At 47.1% G+C, this 22512-nt stretch overlaps 1 protein-coding gene across 3 annotated transcripts in view; it reads right to left on the minus strand.

Moving 5' to 3' along the window:
* E2F4 (E2F transcription factor 4) overlaps positions 1-22512 on the minus strand; it is a 253243-nt gene that overhangs the window by 136617 nt on the left and 94114 nt on the right. For 2 of the 3 annotated variants that reach the window (XM_085638829.1, XM_085638828.1), the window contains exon 2: positions 11963-12072. The exons of the other annotated variant lie outside the window; for it this stretch is intronic. In XM_085638829.1, coding sequence (XP_085494955.1) covers positions 11963-12072 — 110 coding nt within the window. The remainder of the gene's footprint in view (positions 1-11962; positions 12073-22512) is intronic. 3 annotated transcript variants of the gene reach the window in all.

Here is a 22512-nt window from a genome sequence, read left to right on the forward strand (position 1 = left end):
CTGAACGTCCTTCCCTCTCAGAGTTTTTCGATGAATCCTGAAAGGACTGAGAGGAACGTGTATCAGTATCCTGGTACCGATCAGGTTTTTTAATATTGTCAAGGTTTTTAAGATTATATTTTCTATCAGAGGGCCACTGTTGAGGAGATCGCCCCATGATCCTGATGTATTTTGCTTATTATTTTTTGTTTGCTTACTATCCCATTTCTTCTTAGAGGAATTGAGTGCCTGCTTGGAGTTGTCTTTTTCAGGATTACTCATTGATTGTGGTTCACAGGTCTAGCTCCCAAGTTATCTCTACCCAGTGAAGCATAGGAATCTTCGATAATCTAAGGTAGTTCTCGCTCCTGTTGCGCAGGAGTGCATTCCCAAAAGCATTGGCATATAGCCACCGCTGGTGCCTTCCCTCTTATGTTAGCTAACAGAACTGTTGATTTCATCCCCACGTCCAGGGGAGGTTCTGTCCCGTACTCATTCTGTATTTGTTTCAATACTTCTGGTATGACTGCTATTGAGGAGGGTGACATGAGTTCTGGAATAAACAGAGGCAAAAACTGTACCCCAAGTGGTACAATACTCTATCGACAGAGCTATTCTCATTGACAAGCAACTTTTCAGTATTCTGTGTTTTTCTTGCGGGCCTGTATGAGGAAATATTGCCTCAAGCTGTGCTCTTTTCTGTGCTATGCAGAATGGCATTTGCTCACTTCTAGTAGGCATTCTTCCCATAATCACGTTCAGCTTTTGTTGGGTGATTTTTATCGCTGTTCCTCTTGGTTGACCAACTTGAGTGACCCTTGAATGCTGAATTGTAAGTGTTCACATTACGAACTGTGTAAGAATTCTGTAGAGTTTAACTATCTCTCTGTAAAGTTTACACAAGTCTCCTGCTGGCAACGTATCAATCTCTGGATGCGGTGTATAAGCAGCTGGGACTGGCCAGGTTGCTTATTCACTGCCGAGCAGACAGAGTATCACATTTGTAGTGGTGTGGGGGAGGGCGCCTTTAAACCAATTAATATGCTCTCTGTAAGGTAACTGCACTTCTATGTCCTCGTATGAAGCGTATTAGTCAGGTGTCTCATCTGGAATGTAAGCATGAAACAAATGTGTGTGTGCATCTGCAGGTGGTAATTTAACCCAAGAATACAATTCCTTTGTTGCGATTGCCTCATGTGCCTGAATCATGAAGGTAAGAGTCTCACCTAATGATGTGACTCCATAATCTGATAATTTCATAGTAAGCGCATATCTGCAATTTTCTGAAATGTTAAGAGCACCTTCCTGCTCATCTTCTTCCGCACTAGCACCACTCGTACCAGCGTCACCAGTGTTAGACATTATGGGAGGACTTTTAAGCAAAAGATAAGGTTTTGCACAATTTTAGGGAAATAATCCTGGAAGCTAGAACAAACCTACAGCCAATACATAGGATATACCAATTCAGATGTTGTGGATTTTCCATTCCCACTTCAGGCGCCTGTAGTTAAATGTGAGTAGGGTCTCTGAGAAAGCACGACTGAAGTACTCCGATTTGACCGCAAAATTAGAGCCAAAGCAACATTGGTGGCGCCATGACGTGTAGTTCCTAATAATACATAGGATCTGCGCTTTTAGACAACATAAACTAAGGGATTGGGATCCACACTGATTCCAGACACCCCCAAATAATATGTCAGCCTTTGGACCAGCTACATCACAGTGCCACCATAAGCCACCTAACCTTACCTAGGCACCAACAGTTTCTGGCTTTTATCAAACAGGAGAACCCTTCATCCTTCAGTACAGTACTTTTCGCACAGTCACTGGTGCTCACTTGGTCTCAGAGAGATACACTGAATAAACGAATAAACGATGGGGACATTTTCAATAAGAATTTACTGAACAGGTGTCATTCTAGTATAACATTTGTTTGCTGCGACAATCAGACAAAACAGATGTATAAGATTACATGCACCAACAGAGCAAATAAAAGGTAGATTCTACCATGGTGATAAAACAGTGAATATATGGAGGCCTATAGATATATGATAGTAATCGAGAGTACTCCTAAGATGCAAACCCTCCCCAAGTATACCTAGCGTGTATGAGGGTGTAAAGCAAAGAATCCCCTAGGGAAGAGCTAACCCCAATACCGGATGGGAAAGAACGAAGGACCCTGTTTTGGTCTCGAGTCGGACACCCTGCAAGGGATGTCAGACCACTGCTTGCTAGAGCTTCTGCAGGCCGGGATGTCAGCGTGAAGCTTCTCCTCGGTCTATTTAGTGTCAGTATGCGTCTTTTATACCATAAAGATAGACTTGGGGTTCCTTACATAATTGATTTGTTGCAAGTATGATTATGCAAATTAACCTAGAACAATACCTGTGATTATGCAAAGTAGTTATTTCGCCCTAGAATGAAGATAACCATGACATATTACACAGAATATGTTCATGATGTTACGTACGTCATGTGCAAGGACTTTTCTAAGAATCCTCATGCATAATAAATTAGGCTAGTTTCCAAGAAACTGATCCACATGTATTCAGCACATAACTACATAAAAGGTCAGTGCTAGAACTGTTATGCAGAGCAAGGTAGGACACTTGTAGGTAAAAGGTCGTGTAGCTACCAAGGCCTTGATTGGGGTACGTAACACACATATAGGTAAAACCATGCGCGCTGAAATCAGTTCCTTTCTTTCTGAGCAGATCTGGAGCACTACTTTCATCTATAGACAAGATTTTTCTAATCTTTTTCACAAAATGTTACCAGTGTGAAAAGGAAATGTCACTCTTCTAAAAAAAAAAAAAACAGGGATTAAGCCTTGTAGGGACTGTCGCAAACAGATGTCTGTGACAGACCCCCACCATGTATGCCTCTGGTGCTTGCGATCGGAACAAAGGACTCCAATGGCTTTGACACCTCCGCAGACAAGGGATTTGTCTATCACTCTGGTCCTGCCACAGAGGAGAAAGCATATTTTGCTATTGTGATTAGAAGGGCTGCAGAGGTCCTTGACCTGCAACTCTCCACCATGGACGTTAAAACTCAAGTTCTAACGAGATTCTTCAGCCTGGTAAGACTCCTGCAGACCCTCTCCTGCCATTCAATGAGGCCTTACAGATACCCTCTTGGGTACTAGGACATAACCATGCTCTGGTCAACGGGCAGGTCGCTTGTCACCACAGACCAGCTAAGGCAACCTTGAATTTCCCACATAGCATCCAACACCAGACAGCTTAGTTGTTCAAGCATCCACCAGTAAAATCAACCATAACACCTTACTCACAACTCCACCTGACCGCAAATCAAAAAATATAGAAACCTTTGACAAGCTCATGTTTTCTTCTGTCAGCCTTGCACTATGTTCAGTAAATGCTAGCGGTTTACTTGGTTGGTACACGTATGCACTTTTGGACATGGTCAGTTAGAACTTACCAGCGGTTCCACTCAACCAAGTGCATCTTTAGTCCCATTCACGCAGCTGGGATGCAACAACATTTGTTATCCCATCTGGCCTGCCCATGACAGACTGCTTAGGTAGGGCAGTTGGCACAAGTGTGATGCTTCAGCATCATGCTAGGGTGAGAACTACAGGCTTCTCAGGGGATGTCCAAGCAACCTTAACGGATATGCCATTTGATGGCTCTCACCTCTTTGGTGAGAAGGCAGAATCACCCGCTACACAGTTTCCCCAGCGTCAATCTCAGATCCCAGTGTAGGCTCAGCAAACATCTCAGCCCTTTCAAAGTTGAAATTGCCAGAGACAACGCTCGGGGTATCAAGGACAACACAGAGCTCTGTCCGCTGCCCCTGCAGCAACTACAACTTCAAAACCACTTTAGTGAATCCTTTCTGATGTAACAGCCACCCTGTAGGAGGCAGAATCGTTAATTCCCTCCAAGGGTGGTAAGACACTATGTCCGACAAATGGGTCCTACAAAATTGACCAACTGAGCGATGCTTTCCCATTTAATTCTATCCCGCATGCACCTTCCACCCACATCAGCGTGGAAGACATGTCTCTTTTGCAGCAGGAAGCACAGGCCCAATCGACTAAAAGGGACATAGAGAGGAGAGGGTTCCAGCCTTGAAAGTCTGGACTGGATACTATTCCCGACATTTCCTTGTGCCGATGGAGGACGGGTATTCCGTCCTGTTGAACAAGTTACTTACCTTCGGTAACGATGTATCTGTAAGAAACATTAGTTAGTTAGATTCCTCACCTTAGAATATCCCCAGGCGTCAGACTGGATCCGGAAGATTTTTCGTCAGCAATACCCCTTGCGCGTCGCTAGGCGTCGTCTGCGGCTCCGCGTCCGTCGTCGGCGTCGTGCGCCGGGATGACGTCGGAGTACTTAGACGCCGCCCTCGCGCGCTGACGTCAGTTCTTGTACATAGCCTTCCGCGCCAGGAACGCAGAGCCATGCAAAGACCGACACTGGTGCCAAAAATAAAATCTAGGGCCCTGAAAGGGATAGCCTTAACCCTAGATGTCAGTTCGCAGAACGGGGAGGATGGGTGGGTCGGTGAGGAATCTAACTAACTAATGTTTCTTACAGATACATCGTTACCGAAGGTAAGTAACTTGTTCATCTGAAAGAAACACGTTAGTTAGATTCCTCACCTTAGAATAGATACCCAAGCAATACCATCCCCGGTGGTGGGTCTGCGAACCAAGATCACACCAGAAAGTCCTGGAGGACAGAACGGCCAAAGAAGCCATCCCTCCGGACTTGGCTGTCAAGGCAATAATGCCTGGCAAACGTGTGTAGCGAAGCCCACGTCGCCGCCTGACAGATGTCCTGCAAAGGGACTCCCCGTCCCAAGGCAGTAGTAGCCGCCGTGGCCCGAGTAGAATGGGCGCGCAGCCCAACAGGAGGGTCCTTTTTAGCCAAGGAATAGCAAATTTTTATACACAAAACGACCCACCGAGAGATGGTTCGTTTGTGCACAGCTTTCCCCTTCTTAGCGCCCACGTACCCAACAAAAAGCTGGTCGTCCACCCGGAACTGTTTTGTGCGGTCCAGATAAAAGGAGAGCGCACGTTTTGGGTCCAGACGGTGGAGCCTCTCTTCCTCTTTGGAAGGATGCGGAGGCGGAAAGAAGGTGGGCAAGGTGACAGACTGCCCAAGGTGAAATGGAGTCACCACTTTAGGAAGAAAGGAGGGACGAGGCCGAAGGACAACCTTGTCCGGATGAACAGATAGAAAAGGAGGCTTTGAAGATAAAGCCTGGAGCTCACTCACCCGTCTAGCCGAGGTGATGGCTACCAGAAAAGCAGTCTTTAGAGTTAGAAGACGAAGCGGGCAATTGTGAAGAGGCTCGAAGGGAGCGCACATCAGGAATGTCAATACCAGATTCAAGTCCCACTGAGGCATTACAAAAGGGACAGGAGGGAACGTGTGTGTAATGCCTTTGAGAAAGCGTGTAACCACAGGGGACTTGAAAAGAGAAGGCTGATCAGGAAGCCGCAAGAAGGCGGAGATGGCAGCAAGATAACCTTTCAGGGTGCCCAGGGCAGAGCCCTGCCGGGCCAGAGAAAGAAGGAAGAGGAGAACCTCAGAAAGAGGGGCGGAAAGGGGATCCACAGCCTTTGCTGTGTACCATGCCACAAATTTGTTCCACCGGCAGGCGTATACCGACTTTGTGGAGGGACGCCTGGCTGCCAGAATGATATCACAGACTTCAGGAGGCAAGTCAAATGGCATCAACTGCCGCCGCTCAATCTCCACGCATGGAGGTGGAGGCTGGACAGGTTCGGGTGGAGGACCGTCCCCTGCTGCTGCGACAGAAGATCCTCCCGAAGGGGCAGACGTATCGGGGGATCGGTCAACAGACTGAGTAGCTCGGGATACCAGTATCTTCGTGCCCAATCCGGAGCCACCAAGATGACTTGGGCCCGGTCGCGCCTGATCTTCTTCAGCACTCTGGGCAGAAGTGGTATAGGCGGAAAGGCGTACAACAGACCGCGACTCCACTCGTGACGAAAAGCGTCGCCGAGCGAGTGCCGCCTTGGAAATTCCAACGCGCAGAACTGCGGACATTGCGCGTTCTCTTCGGTGGCGAATAGATCTAACCAAGGCTCTCCCCACTGCTGAAAGAGGCCTTGCGCCACTTCGGAGTTCAGACGCCATTCGTGATCCATCATGCACCGGCGGCTGAGTTCGTCTGCTCTGGCGTTCAGAGAGCCCGCCAGATGTTGAACCACCAGGGTGACGCCCTGGTGTTCCAGCCATGTCCAGAGGCGCAGAGCCTCCTGACAAAGGGTCCACGACCCCACCCCGCCCTGTTTGTTGCAGTACCACATGGCGGTGGTGTTGTCCGTGAACACCTGCACGACACTTCCCCTGACAGAGGGAAGGAAGGCTTTCAGTGCAAGCCGGATCGCTCTCAACTCCAACAGGTTGATGTGGAGACGAGACTCCGCCGGAGACCAGAGGCCTCTGATCTCCGCCTCTCCCATATGGCCACCCCATCCCAGGAGGGACGCATCCGTCACTACGACATGCTCTGGTTGGGGAAGGGAGAGGCTCTTGCCCTTGACCCACTCGCGGTCCGTGAGCCACCACTGCAACTGTTGTGCAGTGCCCTCCGAGATCAAGACATGGTCGGACAGGTTGCCGTGATGCTGGGCCCACTGAAACTTCAGGTCCCACTGCAGAGCCCGCATGCGCCGCCTGGCGTGATGCACTAGTAGGATGCAGGAGGCCATCAGCCCCAGAAGCCGCAACACTAGCCTGACCGAAACCCGGGATAGAGGCCGAAAGATGGGAATCAGGGCCCGTATATCCCGGACCCGCTGTTCCGGTGGATGGACCCGGAACCGCGCCGAATCGAGAACCGCTCCGATGAAGAGGAGCTCCTGAGAGGGACTCAGGTGTGACTTCGGCACGTTGATGGAAAACCCCAGCAAATGCAGGAGATCCGCCGTAGTCTGGAGGTGGGAGACGACTGCCTGGGGCGAGCCCGCCTTCAACAACCAGTCGTCGAGATAGGGGAAGACTGGAACCCCTGATCTGCGCAGATGAGCTGCGACCACCGCCATCACTTTCGTGAACACCCGAGGGGCACTGGTGAGGCCGAAGGGGAGCACGGTAAACTGAAAGTGCTCTTGGCCCACCGTGAACCGCAGGTAACGCCGGTGGGCCGGCAGGACGGGGATGTGGAAATAAGCGTCCTGCAAGTCCAACGCTACCATCCAGTCTCCAGGGTCTAGGGCAGCTAAAACCTGAGCCAACGTTAGCATCTTGAACCTTTCCTTTCGGAGGAAGGCATTGACGTTCCGGAGGTCCAAGATAGGGCGTAGGCCCCCCTTGCCCTTCTAGGGAACCAGAAAGTAGTGGGAATAACAACCACGACCTACTTCTGGACTCAGAACGCGCTCGACGGCCCCCTTGGCCAAGAGAGCCGAAACTTCCTCGCGGAGAAGATCCAAATGATCCCCCGAGATACGGTGGTGCTGCGGTGGCATGGCTGGAGGGGTCGTCTCGAAGGGGAGGGAGTAGCCCCTTCGGACGATTTGCAGCACCCACCTGTCCGATGTTATGGACCGCCAGTGGAGCAGGTGATGGCGAACTCTGCCGCCCACTGGCGTGGTATGGGCCTGAAAGCTCGGACTAGGAAGGCTTTGAGGCGGATGCTGCCGGGGTGGATGTGGGCTGACCACGTCGGCCTCCATTTCCGCCACGGCGGAAGCCACGTCCGCGACCGCGCGCAGGTTGGTTCTGCGGCTGGTGGCTTTGCGGACGTGAGGAGGCGCCCCTTCCTTGGCCACGAAAGGGGCGAAAAGCGGAGGTGTGCGCCCGCGGAGCCGCGAGGCCCAAGGACTTGGCCGTAGCCCGAGAGTCCTTAAAGCGGTTCAGCGCACTGTCCGCCTTCTCACCAAACAGGCGAGTGCCATCAAAGGGCATGTCCATGAGGGTTGTCTGGACATCCCCGGAAAATGACGTGGACCGCATCCAGGCGTGGCGGCGGAGCGCCACCGTGGTGGAAATCGCCCGACCCAGCGAGTCCGTGGTGTCAAGCCCACATCGTATGGCGTGCCGTGCTGCATCCCTCCCATCGGCCAAAGCCTGGGTAAGACGCGTCCGGACCTCCTCCGGACACAGGGGCAGCACGTCCTCCACCGTATCCCACAGGGAATGGGAATAACGGTCCAAGAGACAGGCGGTATTTAAGGACCGCAGGCCCAAACTAAGGGACGAAAACAGTTTCTTGCCGAACTGCTCGAGTCTCTTGGAATCCCGATCCGGCGGAGCGGTCGGGAAGGAGGATTGGGAAGTAGAGGCCTGGATAACCAGACTCTCGGGGGTGGGGTGTTGGGACAGGAAACTGGGGTCGCCCGGAGCAGGGCGGTGGCGCCTGGCAACGTTCCTGTCCACAGGAGGAACTGTGGAGGGCTTGGACCAGGTGCCCTGCAGAACGTCAGTGAGGGCCTCGTTGAACGGCAGCAGAGGCTCAGTGGAGCTTGCTGAGGTTTGAAGCACCTCAGTGAGGATGTTAGTCCTCACAGCCACGGCAGGCAACTCGAGCCCAAGGGCCTCAGCCGCCTTGCGCAGCACCACAGAAAATGCCGCACCCTCCTCCGAAGCCACGGTCGGAGGAGAAGTGAATCCAGTGTCTGGCGAGGTGTCCAGCCCACTGGCCTCCCCCAGTTCATCTGCCCAGTCCTGAGAAAGCTGTGACTGAACAGCCAGAGGGTCCTCGAACCCCTCCCAGTCGCCCCCTTCTTCCGATTCCTGATAAACAGAAGGAATGATCGGAACCGGACTGTAGAGATGGTAGGACTCAAGCGGCGTCGGATGCGGCGTCGGCGGACGCCGTGCCGGCGTCGGGTCCGGATGAGGGCTAAACCGGGGTGTCGGCGTCACAGGCGCCGGCGTCGGCGGCGCCGGTGACGGCGTCGGTGGTTCAGGCGTCGGCGCCGGTGGAGGAGTGACTAGGTCAACCGGCGTCGACTGGGGCCCAGGCAAGGGCCCCGCGGGGACCTGCGGCGTCGAGACCGGAGTCGTCGACGGCGCCGGGGCCGGAGCCGCCGGCACGCGAGGTCGCCCAGTCGAGTCCGCGGGGCCCGAAGGCGCGCCAGCGGGCGTCGACGGCGGGGCCAGGCTCCTCATGGCCGAGAGGAAGGCACTGATCTCCGCCGGCGCCGCGGGGGGTGAAGGATCAGAGGATTCTGGTCTCTGGGGGAAACCCGGCTCCACATCAATCAGTTGGAGTTGTGGAACATCCACTTTGGCATTGAAGGGCTTTCTGTTAACCATCAATGGAAGGCTGGCATAGGTTCTCACAGACACCACCATGTGTTTCCACAACAGGAAGCACTACGCCTCTAAGTGGCTGAATCACAAGGGCATTTTTCTGGTCGTGTATTGCCGGGGTATTTCTCTGGGGGTAAACCACCTAGCAAGATCTCTAAATGCCTGGGCTGAAAAACACAGCCGCTGATACTTAGTTGATCATGCATGCCAATTCTACTCTGATGTGGTGAAAAGGTGTCTTTCAGCACTGAGGAGAAGAACCATAGCTCAATCTTTTTGCTACTGCTGAGAATGCGCAATGTCAAGACTTTTGCAAGCTAAGTTCCCAGGAAGGGACTCTCTCATTCCGCCTAGGGTGGAGTTCAGACACCTGTATGTCTTTTCGGCCCAGCTTCTCCTGGCTAGAGTTCTGAAAAAAATTGGGAATCTCCAGTCCGAGTCATTTTAGTGACTCTTGATTGGACCATAAGAGTGTCATACTTAAAACTCTTGTGCTTGAGCATTTGTCCTTTGATAACGCTGTCACTTCTTAAGATCTTCAGTCACAGCAGCAGGGCAGGGTCTTGAATCTGGGTTTGTGCAACCTGCACCTCCATGCGTGGAGATGGAATCGCAGCAGTTGATTCCATTTGATCGCACTCCCGAGGGCGTTGATGTTATCTTGGAAGCTAGCTGCCATTTCACAAAGTCTGTGTATGCTAGGTGCTGGGAATAGTTTGTGGGTTTGTGCGGCATCCGTGACAGACATTTTGTGTTTGGTTTCATATTTGACACAAAAAGGACTTGCACTGTACACTGTAAAAGGCTACTTGTAGGCTCTTTTGGCTTTTTTTGTGATTGTTGGATAAACCTAATTTTTCAAATCACCTGTTTTGAAGAGGTTTTTTATTTTTTTAAGGTTTACAATATATGCTCCAACCAAAGCCCTTTGTGATGCCTAGGGCCGTTTTAGCGCTGGTGGCGCCCTGTGCGACCTTGTCTGTTGGCCGCCCCCCCACTCCACAATAGCCACCTCTGCCAAGGTTTCTCTCACTAGCACCTTTTAACAGTGCCTCTCATACCAGTGTATGGTGTCAGAGCACTTTACACCACACACATTGCACAGAGATATGTGTGTAAATCAGTGTATAGGAAATGTTCCATCAGACAGGACTACAAGGTGTAGTGTAGGAGTGACAAGTCATCGATACTGGTAGGCAATATAGTTTGAGTTCTTATTCTGGAAAAGCACAAATCCAGAATTTAAAACGTAACATCATTGTTAGAGGTTCCCTTTCATAATAAGAATTGTTTTCTACCCAAATAAACCCTTTTCACAAGATGATGATGATGAAAGACTGGGCAAAAAAACATATAGCTCTAACATATACATTGCAGTTTGCATGCAGCTCTAAAATGACAGTTAATAGCTAAATGTTCTATATTAGGATTTTGACTTATAAACGACAAGTAACAAAAGGAGCTCTCTTACGAAGCAGTAACCCACTGACCTATTTACATTATATGTATTTCGATATCCACATGGTACACGTTCTTAGCAGCAGGCATTTTAACCCTCCGCACTACCTTAGGATGAGTCAAAACTTCCACTATACAAACCTCCTGTATCTTTCCAGGAAGACGATTAATCACCAGAGTTATCTCGACATTTTAATTGATGTCTGAAAATTGCTGGAGGCCAGGAACGCGGCAGCAGGTGCTTTTAAAATGAGAATATACATTTTCAAAAAGGACGCCCCGGACCCAAGTCAATGCCCAGTGTGGTCGCACCGCCCTAGAGCCGGCCCTGGTGATGCCACAGTGGGACCTGAATCTGGTTCTGCACCCCTTTTGAGCCAATGCACAGCTGTCCACGACGCCTTTTGACCCTAAAAAAATGAATTTTTGGTCATGTTAATCTCAGCTCGCCATATAAGTGAGCTGCAGGCACTTGCAGCCTAATCCTTTTATACAACTTCTTTTCCAGACAAAATTAGTTGAGGGCTCGACCTGCAATCCTACCGAAAGTACTGACACCTTTTCACGTCGGTCAAGTTTATCACCCTTCTGACTTTCTTTGCCGTGCCTTACCCCTCGAAAGAGGAGAAGAGGCTTCACTGCTTGGAGTCCAGGAGAGCGCTCAGAGTCTACATCAATTGTACCAGCGACCATCGGGTGGATGATCAATTGTTTGTGGGCTTCTCTGAAGCCACATGATTAAACGTTACAACTACACAAGAACTAGCAGTATGTTACACCCACCCATCAAACACCAGCACAATCAGTGACCTATCACATGCTAAATGCATTAGCAAGCCCGGTCTGCACATGGTTTGAAGACAGCACCCAACAACAAGACTACACAGCCACTGCAGACTCTGGTTTAAGGGTTGAAATACCTGCTGACCTGCAACATAGCATCCCACTAAGACATCCTTCGTACCAAAGCACTAAAATACAAATTAATTGTAATGTGTCCTACCTAATAATTGTATCTTAAAATAAATTATGTTAGTTATGTCCTCCAGAATATGAGTGCATACTGTATAATCATCAAAATTAATTGCGAAATTGAGTGAGAAGATCAATCAGTTGCAGGTTTTCTTCTTAACAGTATGTAGCCAGAGAGGATTTTAGAAAAATATGCATGTAAATGAAGTAGGAAATCCAAATCAGTATGCTGGAGTTTGGGAAATCATTCTGTTGGGGGATATGTTTGTATACAAGTCTCTTACTTCCACTGTATACTGTTCTTGGATTTCTTCTCAATCAGTCCAATCCCTTCTAGCACATTTGTGATGTCATAAATACGCCGTTTTTGCCTCACCGCTAAAGTGTCAGCAGCCTGCAAAAAATCAAATACAGTTCTTTCAAGATATGGAACTTGAAAACGTCAATCAACATTAGCAGCACACTGTACATTACATAAACTTTTATCAGGTAGATGGAGATCGACCAGGGTCAGCCCCCCCCAAGGACAAGTGCACATGCCTTCACATCTATTTCAACATTCGGGTTATTAAATTGGAACAATGATGTAGAGATATTTAGCATTATTCTCCATATGGACTACCTCCAAGTTATCCCAGGTCTCCATCCACTTCTGTTACTGTGACCGATACCAGATGCCCCGCGCCCCGATCCCTGGTTCTTCCCCTCTTATTGTTGAGCGTCACTAGTTTTTTGGATGGAGATGAGCGTATGTTACTGGCTAAATTAATAAACAGATTTAAAACATTTAGCATTATTCATTTTTGCCAAATACTCCAGGCAAATTCTAATTTATACAAATATAATATGTAATTAAAATAAGAACCCAATACTAATTATGAAATTTGGTGTGATTTGCCGTTAGATTTCCATGAGGTGTGTACATCGGATTCAGAACTTTTACTTTGTATATAGGTAATGATCAGGATACCATTGAAGTAGAACCCAACGAGTGATCCATAACAAACATTTTATTCCAGTTTTTTCAAGAAAATGTATATGGACTTTGTGGAGGTAGGATAATTTCAGGAGCAGTAGAAAGGCCAGATTTTCCAGGAACAAATATGAAATTTCTGCTCAGGAGCTAATGGCATCACTAGAAGTTACTGAAATTGCCACATTCCTCACCACAAAGAAGCTCAACCTGAAGTAAAGCAGAGATTCTTGAGATAGTTGGTGATGATGGGTGTAGAAGTTGATAGGTCTTAAGGGATAGTTGAAAGTCTTCCAAATATAAGGGTTTTACGATGGAGTAGGCGGTTACAGAGTTGAGAATTTGAGTTCTTTTTTTTTTTCTTTGTAGTGTATGCAGATGTGGTTGTGCTGTCAGTCAGGAGAAAAATGTGGAATGAGGTGAATGGACCAAGCAAAACGTGGAACACTTGTGGGTAGAATGTGTAGAATGCTGGTATTTGAAGGGCTGGAGAGAGTTGAAGGTGCTGACATTAATGGGAGTGCCTTGCCACTCTTAAAATGGGAATATCTTCTAGAATACATATTGTGTTTACTACATGATCAACACTTAGAATGTGTGTTGGTACTTCAAAAGTTAGAGTTGCGAGAAGCTGGAAATTATATGGGTGCTCTTTCTTGTCACTCTTAATCTGGGATTTATGTTGGCATAAATATCTGCATGAAGACCTGTCCTCATACCATGAAACCCTTAGCACTTAAATCCAACTTTTCTCCTTTAGACAAGCATTTAATTTTCTTTCCTATAACCATTCTTTAAAATAGTCTGATATTGTAGTCCTTTAGAAACATATTATAACGCAAGATAATAAAACACCCGAAAACGGTTTCCTAAATGTAACCATCAGAAGTCAATGTGGAAAAGACCACTGGAAAAGTTATTGAATAACAAGGGACAAATGGTTTCTCAATAGTGCCCTACTTCCCTTTAGAAACTCAAGCTGGTGGACATTGTAAACTGCAATCCCCATTTTCAACATTAATGAGTAGAATAATTAAGGGTTTCGTCTAGCACCACAGAGAAAGCCTATTACACCTCTCTGCCTTCTCATTGGGGTACTTGTATATTAATGCAATTTCTTAACATATGTTGGGAAAGACAACTTTGCAAAGACAAGGGATTCCCTAAGGGGAGAACCGGGATGCCGAAAGATAGGTTTTGTTTAAAAAGAAAATGTAAAAATGACAGTACTGTTGAGGGTACAATTCCCGAAAGAGGAACTTAAAAGCATCAGAGTAGGTAAACAAGGAAGAATGATACCAGACCATTGCAGCTTGCAGATCAGAAGGTGAATAAGAAACTGGCCCACTTTGAAATACCCCGAGATATTGAAGAAATTTAGGTATGCCACCACAAACAGTTCCAATCAATTTTATCCAAAGAACAAAGAAGGAGATGATGAACAGGTCTTTTTCAACGAAGTACAAGCAGGATGGAAGGCAGCAAATACAGGTTAATTTGACCTATATCAGCAGCGGAAAATGAAAAGAATCACTTAGAAAAGAAATCAGTATTACATCATGCAGTAACTGGGCTTCAGGATCCAAGGCTGCATTGATGTGTTACAAGGGCAATTTAGGAAGAGAAAGTGGCAAACAACTTGTTAAATTGAATGCTCTGGCCCTGTACTCCTTGGAGGATTTAAGGTTACTATTCATGAGGAGCTGGTAGTTGTGATGCAAGTATTTACAACTGTTGAAACCTTTTTAGATGATACATACCAAGGAAGAAGAGGAAAACATGAGTTGACTTTAGAAAGTTGTTAGTGTGTTCTACTAACGCCAGTTAAACGCAGCCAGTATCTTATTTCGGGATGGTATCAATGTGGCCAGGTAACTTGAGAAGGCCTTCGAGTGCAGAAATTGCTGAGAATTATGGGAGATCATAAGAAGCTGAAAAAATATACACACACTCCTCGGGTTTCTTCTGGAGCATTTCATTCAATTCTGAAAGCCAAATCTAAAGAAGGGGTCCATCCTGTTTATTTGGTGGTAGTCCAGAGATCAGTCACCAAACTGTTAACTAACAGTACCATATGTTTTATGAGGAGAGACACTTATGTATTCAAGAAATGGTAGGCAATCACCAAAGATATTTTAAAAAAGAAATAGAGAGTTTAAGAGGATCATTTTAGTGACAACGCAGTTCTAGAGTGTATAGGTCACAACACGAAATGATAAGCAAATCAGAAATAATTACCTAGCAATATTTTTCTAAAAAATGGTTTGAGAATGAGTTTAACAGCCTTCCAGCAGAAGCAAGAAAAACATATGGCGTGTGGTGAGTGCAAAAAAAAAAAAAAGAAAAAACGCCTGGCAACCTCGATAAGTCTGATCTTGTTATTGCTCAACCTGCAGAAACCATCAAAATATTATATTAAGCAAAATGGTGAACATTTTGTGCATATTTCACACAATGCAGAATGTGGAAATTTATGCAAAACGTCACTTGAACAAAAATTTCATACAGGCTCAGTGGATACCACGATGGAACAAAGGTGCCATTTCTTCAAGGTACATTGAAGCACCACTCCTTCCCACACAATACAATAATATTTGCATACCGTGCAACTGCCAAAAACAGGTGTCCCGGGGCTATCAGCAAGCAGTATAGGATTAACTATTACTGACAAAGAAACCAAGTCTTAGGCGGTCTTCTAAACTGCAATTCAGTAGAGGCTCTAGGCCAGTGGACTACAAACTTTTTAGTGTCGCTCCCCCCAGTGAAAAAAAAAACCCATCATGGCCCGCTTCAGAATTTTCTTCAATTATGGGAGTGGGGTTTTGAAGAATATTTGGAGTCCCATCCTATTGGACACTTTCTTCCAGGCAGGATATAAAAGACAAAAGATGTTAGTGATGGCCCGTTCCAGAGCGGCTTACTGCCGCTCATTTTGTTTTAGCTGAAAACAAAGCACAGTTATCAGTATAATACTTCTTTTGGCTAGAGCCTGGCACCCCCCCTGGAATCACTTGAGGGCCCACTAGGGGGGCACAGCCCCCAGTTGGAAGACCCTGCTCTAGGCAGAAAGAGGCGCTACTCATTCCAGGCCTTAGAGGCCAAATAAGAGAAAGAGCGAACAACTTCTAGGTTTCAGGTGGAAAACGGGGGTCACCAGTAACAGTATTTCTTTTGATCAAAGAGTCCAAACACTGGGGGGCGTGGCCAACAACAAGGCCGCTTAGGACGTGCTTTCGCCAAGCTCCGGCTGAAAGCTCCATCCGACTATGAATCAGGCAGTTCGAAGGCTCGGATGATAAATATACCTGTTCGCAAGGAGATGCATACACCTCGGCCATACATCTGAGGAAAATTGGGAGGACGATCGGCCTCCGCACAGCTGCTATCGACCCTGGAAGGTTCCACAGCCGCCTCAGTAAAATGGCGCCTGCTCACTGCTGAGCCGGCCCAGCAAACGCTGCAGTCCTGAGGCACACCCCCCTGGGGCAAAGATCCTCTGAGAGGAGTTCGGGAGGACTATCGGCCTCCGAGCCCTTGCGGCGAGATGGGGGTGCTGCACGGACGCCCTCAACCTGATACCGGCTTGGCCCTGCCGGATTGCGGCGTGCCCTGGGCGTAGGGCTCCCTGTTCACGGGTTGACGCAGCAGGCCCGCCCTGCGGGCGGGGGTCCTGGAGCCACCAGCGGAGACAGACAGATGGTGCCCCGCACAGCGACCTCAGGTGAGCCAGGTGGTCGCGGGGCGCCACGCCGCCTGGTGGGATTGCCTGGGGGCCAAGGTGGAAAAAAGGCGGCAAGCCACGGATCAGCCCCGTTAGACGGACTGCCTCGGAGTCCCAGGAGGCAGCTGCCCTCACAGCGGGATCCCCTGCGCTTGGTGCCTTGCACCCTTTGAGGTGTTGCTGGAGCTGAGTTGGGCCAGGCCCTAGCTGAACGGACACCTTAGACCCCGGTGGCCTGGTGGTGCATAGTGGTGTAGATTGGGGCCTGGAAATTGCACCGGCAAGGCCCTGAGGCCTGCGTGTGCAGACGAGTAACCGTCCCCCTCCGCCCTGCCTTAGTGTTGAGCTGCAGCGACCTGGCTGTGGAAGCAGTGCTCTGAAGAAGCGGGCCCCCCTTCTGCCACCCCTCAACTGCATGTAATAGGTGCTGGGCAGCTCGGAGTGCGCCGACCCTTCTTTGTTGCCTGGACGGGTTTGAGGCTGGACGCAGTTGGGGCGATGCGGCATTCTGCGGTCAGGAACAATGCTGGGCGGTTGTCCAGCAGAGGTGTGTGAGGCGATCCCCCCTGCCCCCCCACCGCTTGAGCGACTGGACTTGGCAGTAACACTGTTCTTCAAGTGGCCTGGGAAAAATGGATTGATACACAGAAGTAATCACCCCCCCACCTCCTCCAGAGGAGCACTCGACCAGCCACACCGACACAGACACAGACACTCTTCTTCAGGCGATCCAGTCCTTCAAGACGGCACTGGAAGGGAAAATAGGACAAGTGGGAATGGAGGTGACACTCTTGAGACAGGATCAACGCAACCTGGCAGCCAGAGTTATGGAATCAGAAACTAGGTTGGGAGAGAGGATTCGCTTCAGGATCTCCGCAAAGGAATAGCAGATCTTCAGGCCTCAAACAACGACCTCCAGTGGCGCGTCGACGATGCAGAAAACAGGGCGAGGTGTAACAACCTCCGCTTTGTGGGATTTAGAGAAGGCATTGAAGGGACAAACACATCTGACTTCCTCTACTCTTGGCTCCAGCTCACCTTCGCGACAGATACATTTTCTACTTGTATCGTTATAGAACGGGCGCATAGGGCACAGATGGCATGGCCTCCGCGGGGTGCGCAACCGCGCCCCATCATAGCCCGCTTTCTGAACCTTCTAGACAGGGACGTGATCCTCCGAGAGGCAAGGAAACTTGGAGATACAAGGCATGAGAACACATGTATAATGATTTTTCCTGATTACAGCAGGGAGGTTCAAAAGCAAAGGCGCACTTTGATTCTGTGAAGGCGAAACTCAGGGATCGCAAGATTCAATATATGCTTCTATTTCCTGCGAAACAGAGGGTACTGTTCATGGGAAAGACCCATTAAAACATTTACAAATTGATCCAAAATTCAATTCAATTAATTCGTTATTTAAAACCGCCTGAGCTCATACTACCTAATTGCGATTATGATGGACTTATTTCACCTACTGTTTTCGTTGTATCCCGCAATATGTCCAATTCCCTCTATGTATTGTTGATCATACTATACTCTGTAAGCTGTCTTGTTTAAGAGGGGTATAAAATCAATTCCAACGGAATGGCCTCCTGGAAAACGTATAGCCCTTTTTATTTTCTATTTTATTTACCCGCATTAGGTAAAGGGAGGTGACGTCATAAGAGAAATATAGAGTGAAATGTGCTATTTGCTAACTCATCTTGTAACTTTACAGTTGGTACACCCTTATTTTAACTTTATACTAGGAGCTCCTATATAAATAAGTCAACCCGACGTTTGCTTTGATTGGCTCTCCTTTAAGGCTAGACATCCAAAGTTGGTAAATTAATAAGTGATAAAATGGTGAGGGGCAAAAGACCCTTATTGTGCACTTTTAGCTAGCTTTCCCACTGCAATATATACAAACTTAAAGAAGAAAAAGAAAAATCAGGTGAAATGTAAAGCTTCTCCCAGCAAGCCTGCTATTACTGCTTGACAGCATGTGTAAACAGCATGTTGGTTGAAATCAAGTTTTAGCAAGCTTTTAGGTTTAGCTGTTAAAGCTGGGCAGCTACAAACTGTGTGACAAAAATCTTCTCTGTCATAATTACAGAGGCGATATGCCGTTGACTTACTCGGATTTTTCCACGCAGGAAAGCGACTATGAAATTGGAGATGGCCAAGTCAAAGTCTTAGGAGGTTTAGCTTCGCGTTTAGACCGTTTAAACCCCCTCAGATTATTATGGGGGGGTTTTAATTGGCCATAAGTGGCAATTACCATTCAGGCATGTGACTTTTTCGCTAGAGCCTCTCTGTCCAGCAGTGATGCCACTTTTACTGCTCCCATTGATCACTCTATTAAAAGCAGATTGTGAAAGAGGTAGGGCCTGTAATTCTCCTGCATGTTGGCTTCTTAAGCCAAACTCTAATCGAATTTGTGCTGGCGAAGCCTGCGGGAGATTAAATAGACGACGATATGTCCCTACCACAAGCTTGTCTATAATTTTTAATCGGCCTTCCTGCTCAAAATCCCCACACCGTATGTAAAAGACGGGACATCTTTCGCTGTCCTTTGTTGTAGCCCTGCACACTGGTTCTTAAATGAGCCGCTCGCATCAAATATTGCCCTCGGGTATTTATACTCCAGGCTAATCCCTTCTATACAGAATTTTGGGTAGCAAACTACTCCCTTTGTCACTAGCATAGTTTTTGTTTTACCTAAATTAACTTTTAGCCCATGGGTCGGGGCATACGGAGCAGTTTTACCAATTAACTGCTAAAGCCCCACCTTTGTAGAACTAAGTATGATAATATCATCAGTGAACAAAAGGTGGTAAAACTCAAGGCTGCCAACAACCGGGGAGTGCTAGTTAATGATATTCAAATCTAGAGAAATATCCGCAAGATACAAATTGAACACAAAAGGGGCCAAGACACAACCTTGTTTTAAGCCATTCATTGTTGGTATTTTTTTTTAGATTAATGTGCCTTGACCCAGTCTAACTCTTGTCCATGTATCTGTATACCATAATTGTATAACTCGAAGGAGATTGGGAGAAATTCCTCACTTTGATAACTTAACCCAAAGGATGTTCCTCTGTACCACATCAAAAGCAGATGAAAAATCTACAAAACACAAGTGTAGGTTCATTGAGCGACATCTTGCTTGTTCACTTGTGAGTGCCAGCATTTGAATATTAATTGATGTACCCATCCCCTTAATAGTCAGTCAGTCAAACAGGCTTTATTCGACATATCCCCTTAATAAACCACGTCTGATTTCTAGGCAACAGGTTTTTAGATTACACCCAGTCTGTAGGCTCGCCCAGTAAACATTTGGCAAAAAACATAGCCTAACAGTCCATAAGAGCTATTAATAAATAATTGTTGAGGTCCGAAGTTTGTCCAGCTTTGTAGATGGGGGCCAAAACTGATCCCCTACAGTTATCAGGAACTTCTTGATTCACCAGGATGGAATTAAATAATGTTGTCAATTTCTCTGCCCTGAATTGCGGGTCCTCTTTATATAGAGCTTAAGGTAGGCCATTCGGCCCAGACCCCCTCCCGATTACTTTTACTAATGATTATTTCGACTGTTCTGGGTTGAATCACCTTGGAGAGCTCTTCCCTTATATTATTTTGACTGTCCATTTTTAAAGATCTGGTTACATTAGCTGGCATCCTATACATGTCATCCAGGTTTTTTCTGGAATATTTGATATTGAGCGTTGGGAATCCCGTTGGCGGATTGATTAACTGGCTTCCAGAATTCTCTTGAGTATTTATGTTTGGAGGCATGGAGAATTTTGCACCAGAACGGGTCAAACTCTATTTTCGATTGAGACCTTACCCCTTTTTTTAATATAACATCCTTAATTTAGGTAAAGTCTCTCTCCGTAGACTTGAAGACGGGTTGTTTCTCAATACCCTCAGGGCGTGGTTCAATTTTTTTTAGCCAAGGAGAGTTGCACTGAAGTTTTTCTTGGAAAATAATTCCCTATTGTTGTCCTAGCGGACTGTCGAGTAGCATTTTCCTCTAATAAGAGGGTAGAACATTTCTCCTAATGACCCAAGGGGTTTTGACATGACTCTTGTAGCTTTTCCCATAAAACTCTGGCTTGATGTTTAACTTCCGCAATGCCGGTTAACAAACACTATTTTTTTTTTTATAGTTTTGGACAGTAGCGTATACTATTTGTGGTACGTATTGTTAGTGGAATGTAATATTTAATTTAAAGCTGATCATTTGCAGCTGATGGCCACTTTCCAACCTATTACCCAAACTGAAACTGTTGACCATTTGATATGAAGGGACCGATACTAAGGAGTAGACTACAACTGAATAAAATGTTGCCAAGTGGTGTGATGGCTGTGCTGGACTATCCGGTGCCACTCGACCATTTAATACTCGTAAGCCGAAGTGCTCCAGGCTGCTTGCCGCTTCATTCTCAATTGAATCTGCCCGTTGTTTAAGTACTTGGATAGGCGGAACATGCCAAATATAATCAATAATGTCCATTATTTGATACCTAGACGTGACCAGGCAGAGGTTCATGTTCAAAACACCGGACAAGAGTATTAGGGGCGCTGAATTAGTTGAGGATTGAGTTGCTATAAAATTAAATATAATTTCGATAGATTATTTTTTTCTGGTTGGATGGGGGTGAACATGATGTTTATTACCAACAGGACTGGTTTGTTGAGGTAATGGTTGAACCACTGTCAATACTGGCTCAAGGCCTTGAGGGTCGAGAGGTACTTTCACAGCGGAAGTGGGACTGGATACGTCCTCCCAAACAGTAACCAAAACAAAATAAGTATCCAACCCAGGTAAGCAAAATCAGGAGATATTGGTCCTAAGTAAGTGGCCTAATTTCTTCAGGAGTCAATGGTTTGCTACTACCATAAATGGGAGCAAAACCCCTTTGTTAAATTCCACTCACACAATCTAATAGTGTCATGCTTCATCATAGGGGCACCCTAGCTCTTAAAAGCCAGGGTGGGCTCAAACTGTTTTCCAGGGAGCTCTTGGAAGAGAAAAGGCAGGGGGGGTTAAAGACTAAAAGACCACTACCACCTCCAGGTATCCCTTTAATATGGAGGGACAGTGGTTATTAAAAAACAAGAACAGAGGTTTCTTTAGGATATAATGGTCCTATGACCCTATGTATGCCATACATAGGGTCATAGGACTCATAGAAATTAGGCCACTTACTTAGGACCAATATCTCCTGATTTTGCTTACCTGGGTTGGATACTTATTTTGTTTTGGTTAATGGTTGAACCACACCTTCATCGCCTGTAAATTTGAGTGATCTATCTTTATTTCTTACGTTTTAAAGTCGAAATCTACTGATATGTACAGCGCTAGGCCCCACTGCAGCACGCCCCATTGTATTTCTTTTAATTGCAGGTTTGGTGTAACATGAATAAGCTGGAAGATCAATTGCTTCTTGAGCCCATGTCTCTTGTAGGAGTACAATTTTAAATCTTCTGATAAAGGATGCAAAATCATTATCATCTCTCGTGGGTGGAATCATACCTACCATTCCAGTAACGGTGTGGGGGTATCATTCTAACATGTTTGACACCAAACACGATAAGGTTCATTGCAGTCGTTTTCGGGATGGTCATTGCGCGGTCACGTAATGCCTCTCTATATTAGTTTATGGCTGCTTCACTGACAACCCTGGATTATGGACTCCGTAGGCTGCAGAGATTTCCTGCTCATGCAGTGGCATCCTCTCACTTAGAACAAAGCATCCTGCCCTCAGGATTGTAAAGGCCTGCTCGAGGGGTGACTTATAGGTTTTAGGTTAAGTGACCCTTAGATATAGTAAACCTATATCTTAAGTAGGTGGTGCATGCACCACCTTACACAGGCTGCAATGGCAGGCCTGTAGGTCCATTTTGAATGGTCTCTCATGGGTGGCACAATACATGCTGCAGCCCATGGGAGACCTCTGGGGTACCTATGCCCTGGGTACCATATACTAGGGACTGACAAGGGTACCCCAGTATCCAATCTGGGGTGCACCTATGTTCATAGCATAACTTGAGGGAGAAAGCAGATAGACTGGGGTCCCGATTAGCAGGATCCCAGTCAGACTAGTCAAAAACAGCATTACATCCAGCAAAAAGTGGGGGTAACCATAAGA

This window comes from Triturus cristatus, chromosome 12 (assembly GCF_964204655.1).
Source record: "Triturus cristatus chromosome 12, aTriCri1.1, whole genome shotgun sequence".
Lineage (NCBI taxonomy): Eukaryota > Metazoa > Chordata > Amphibia > Caudata > Salamandridae > Triturus > Triturus cristatus.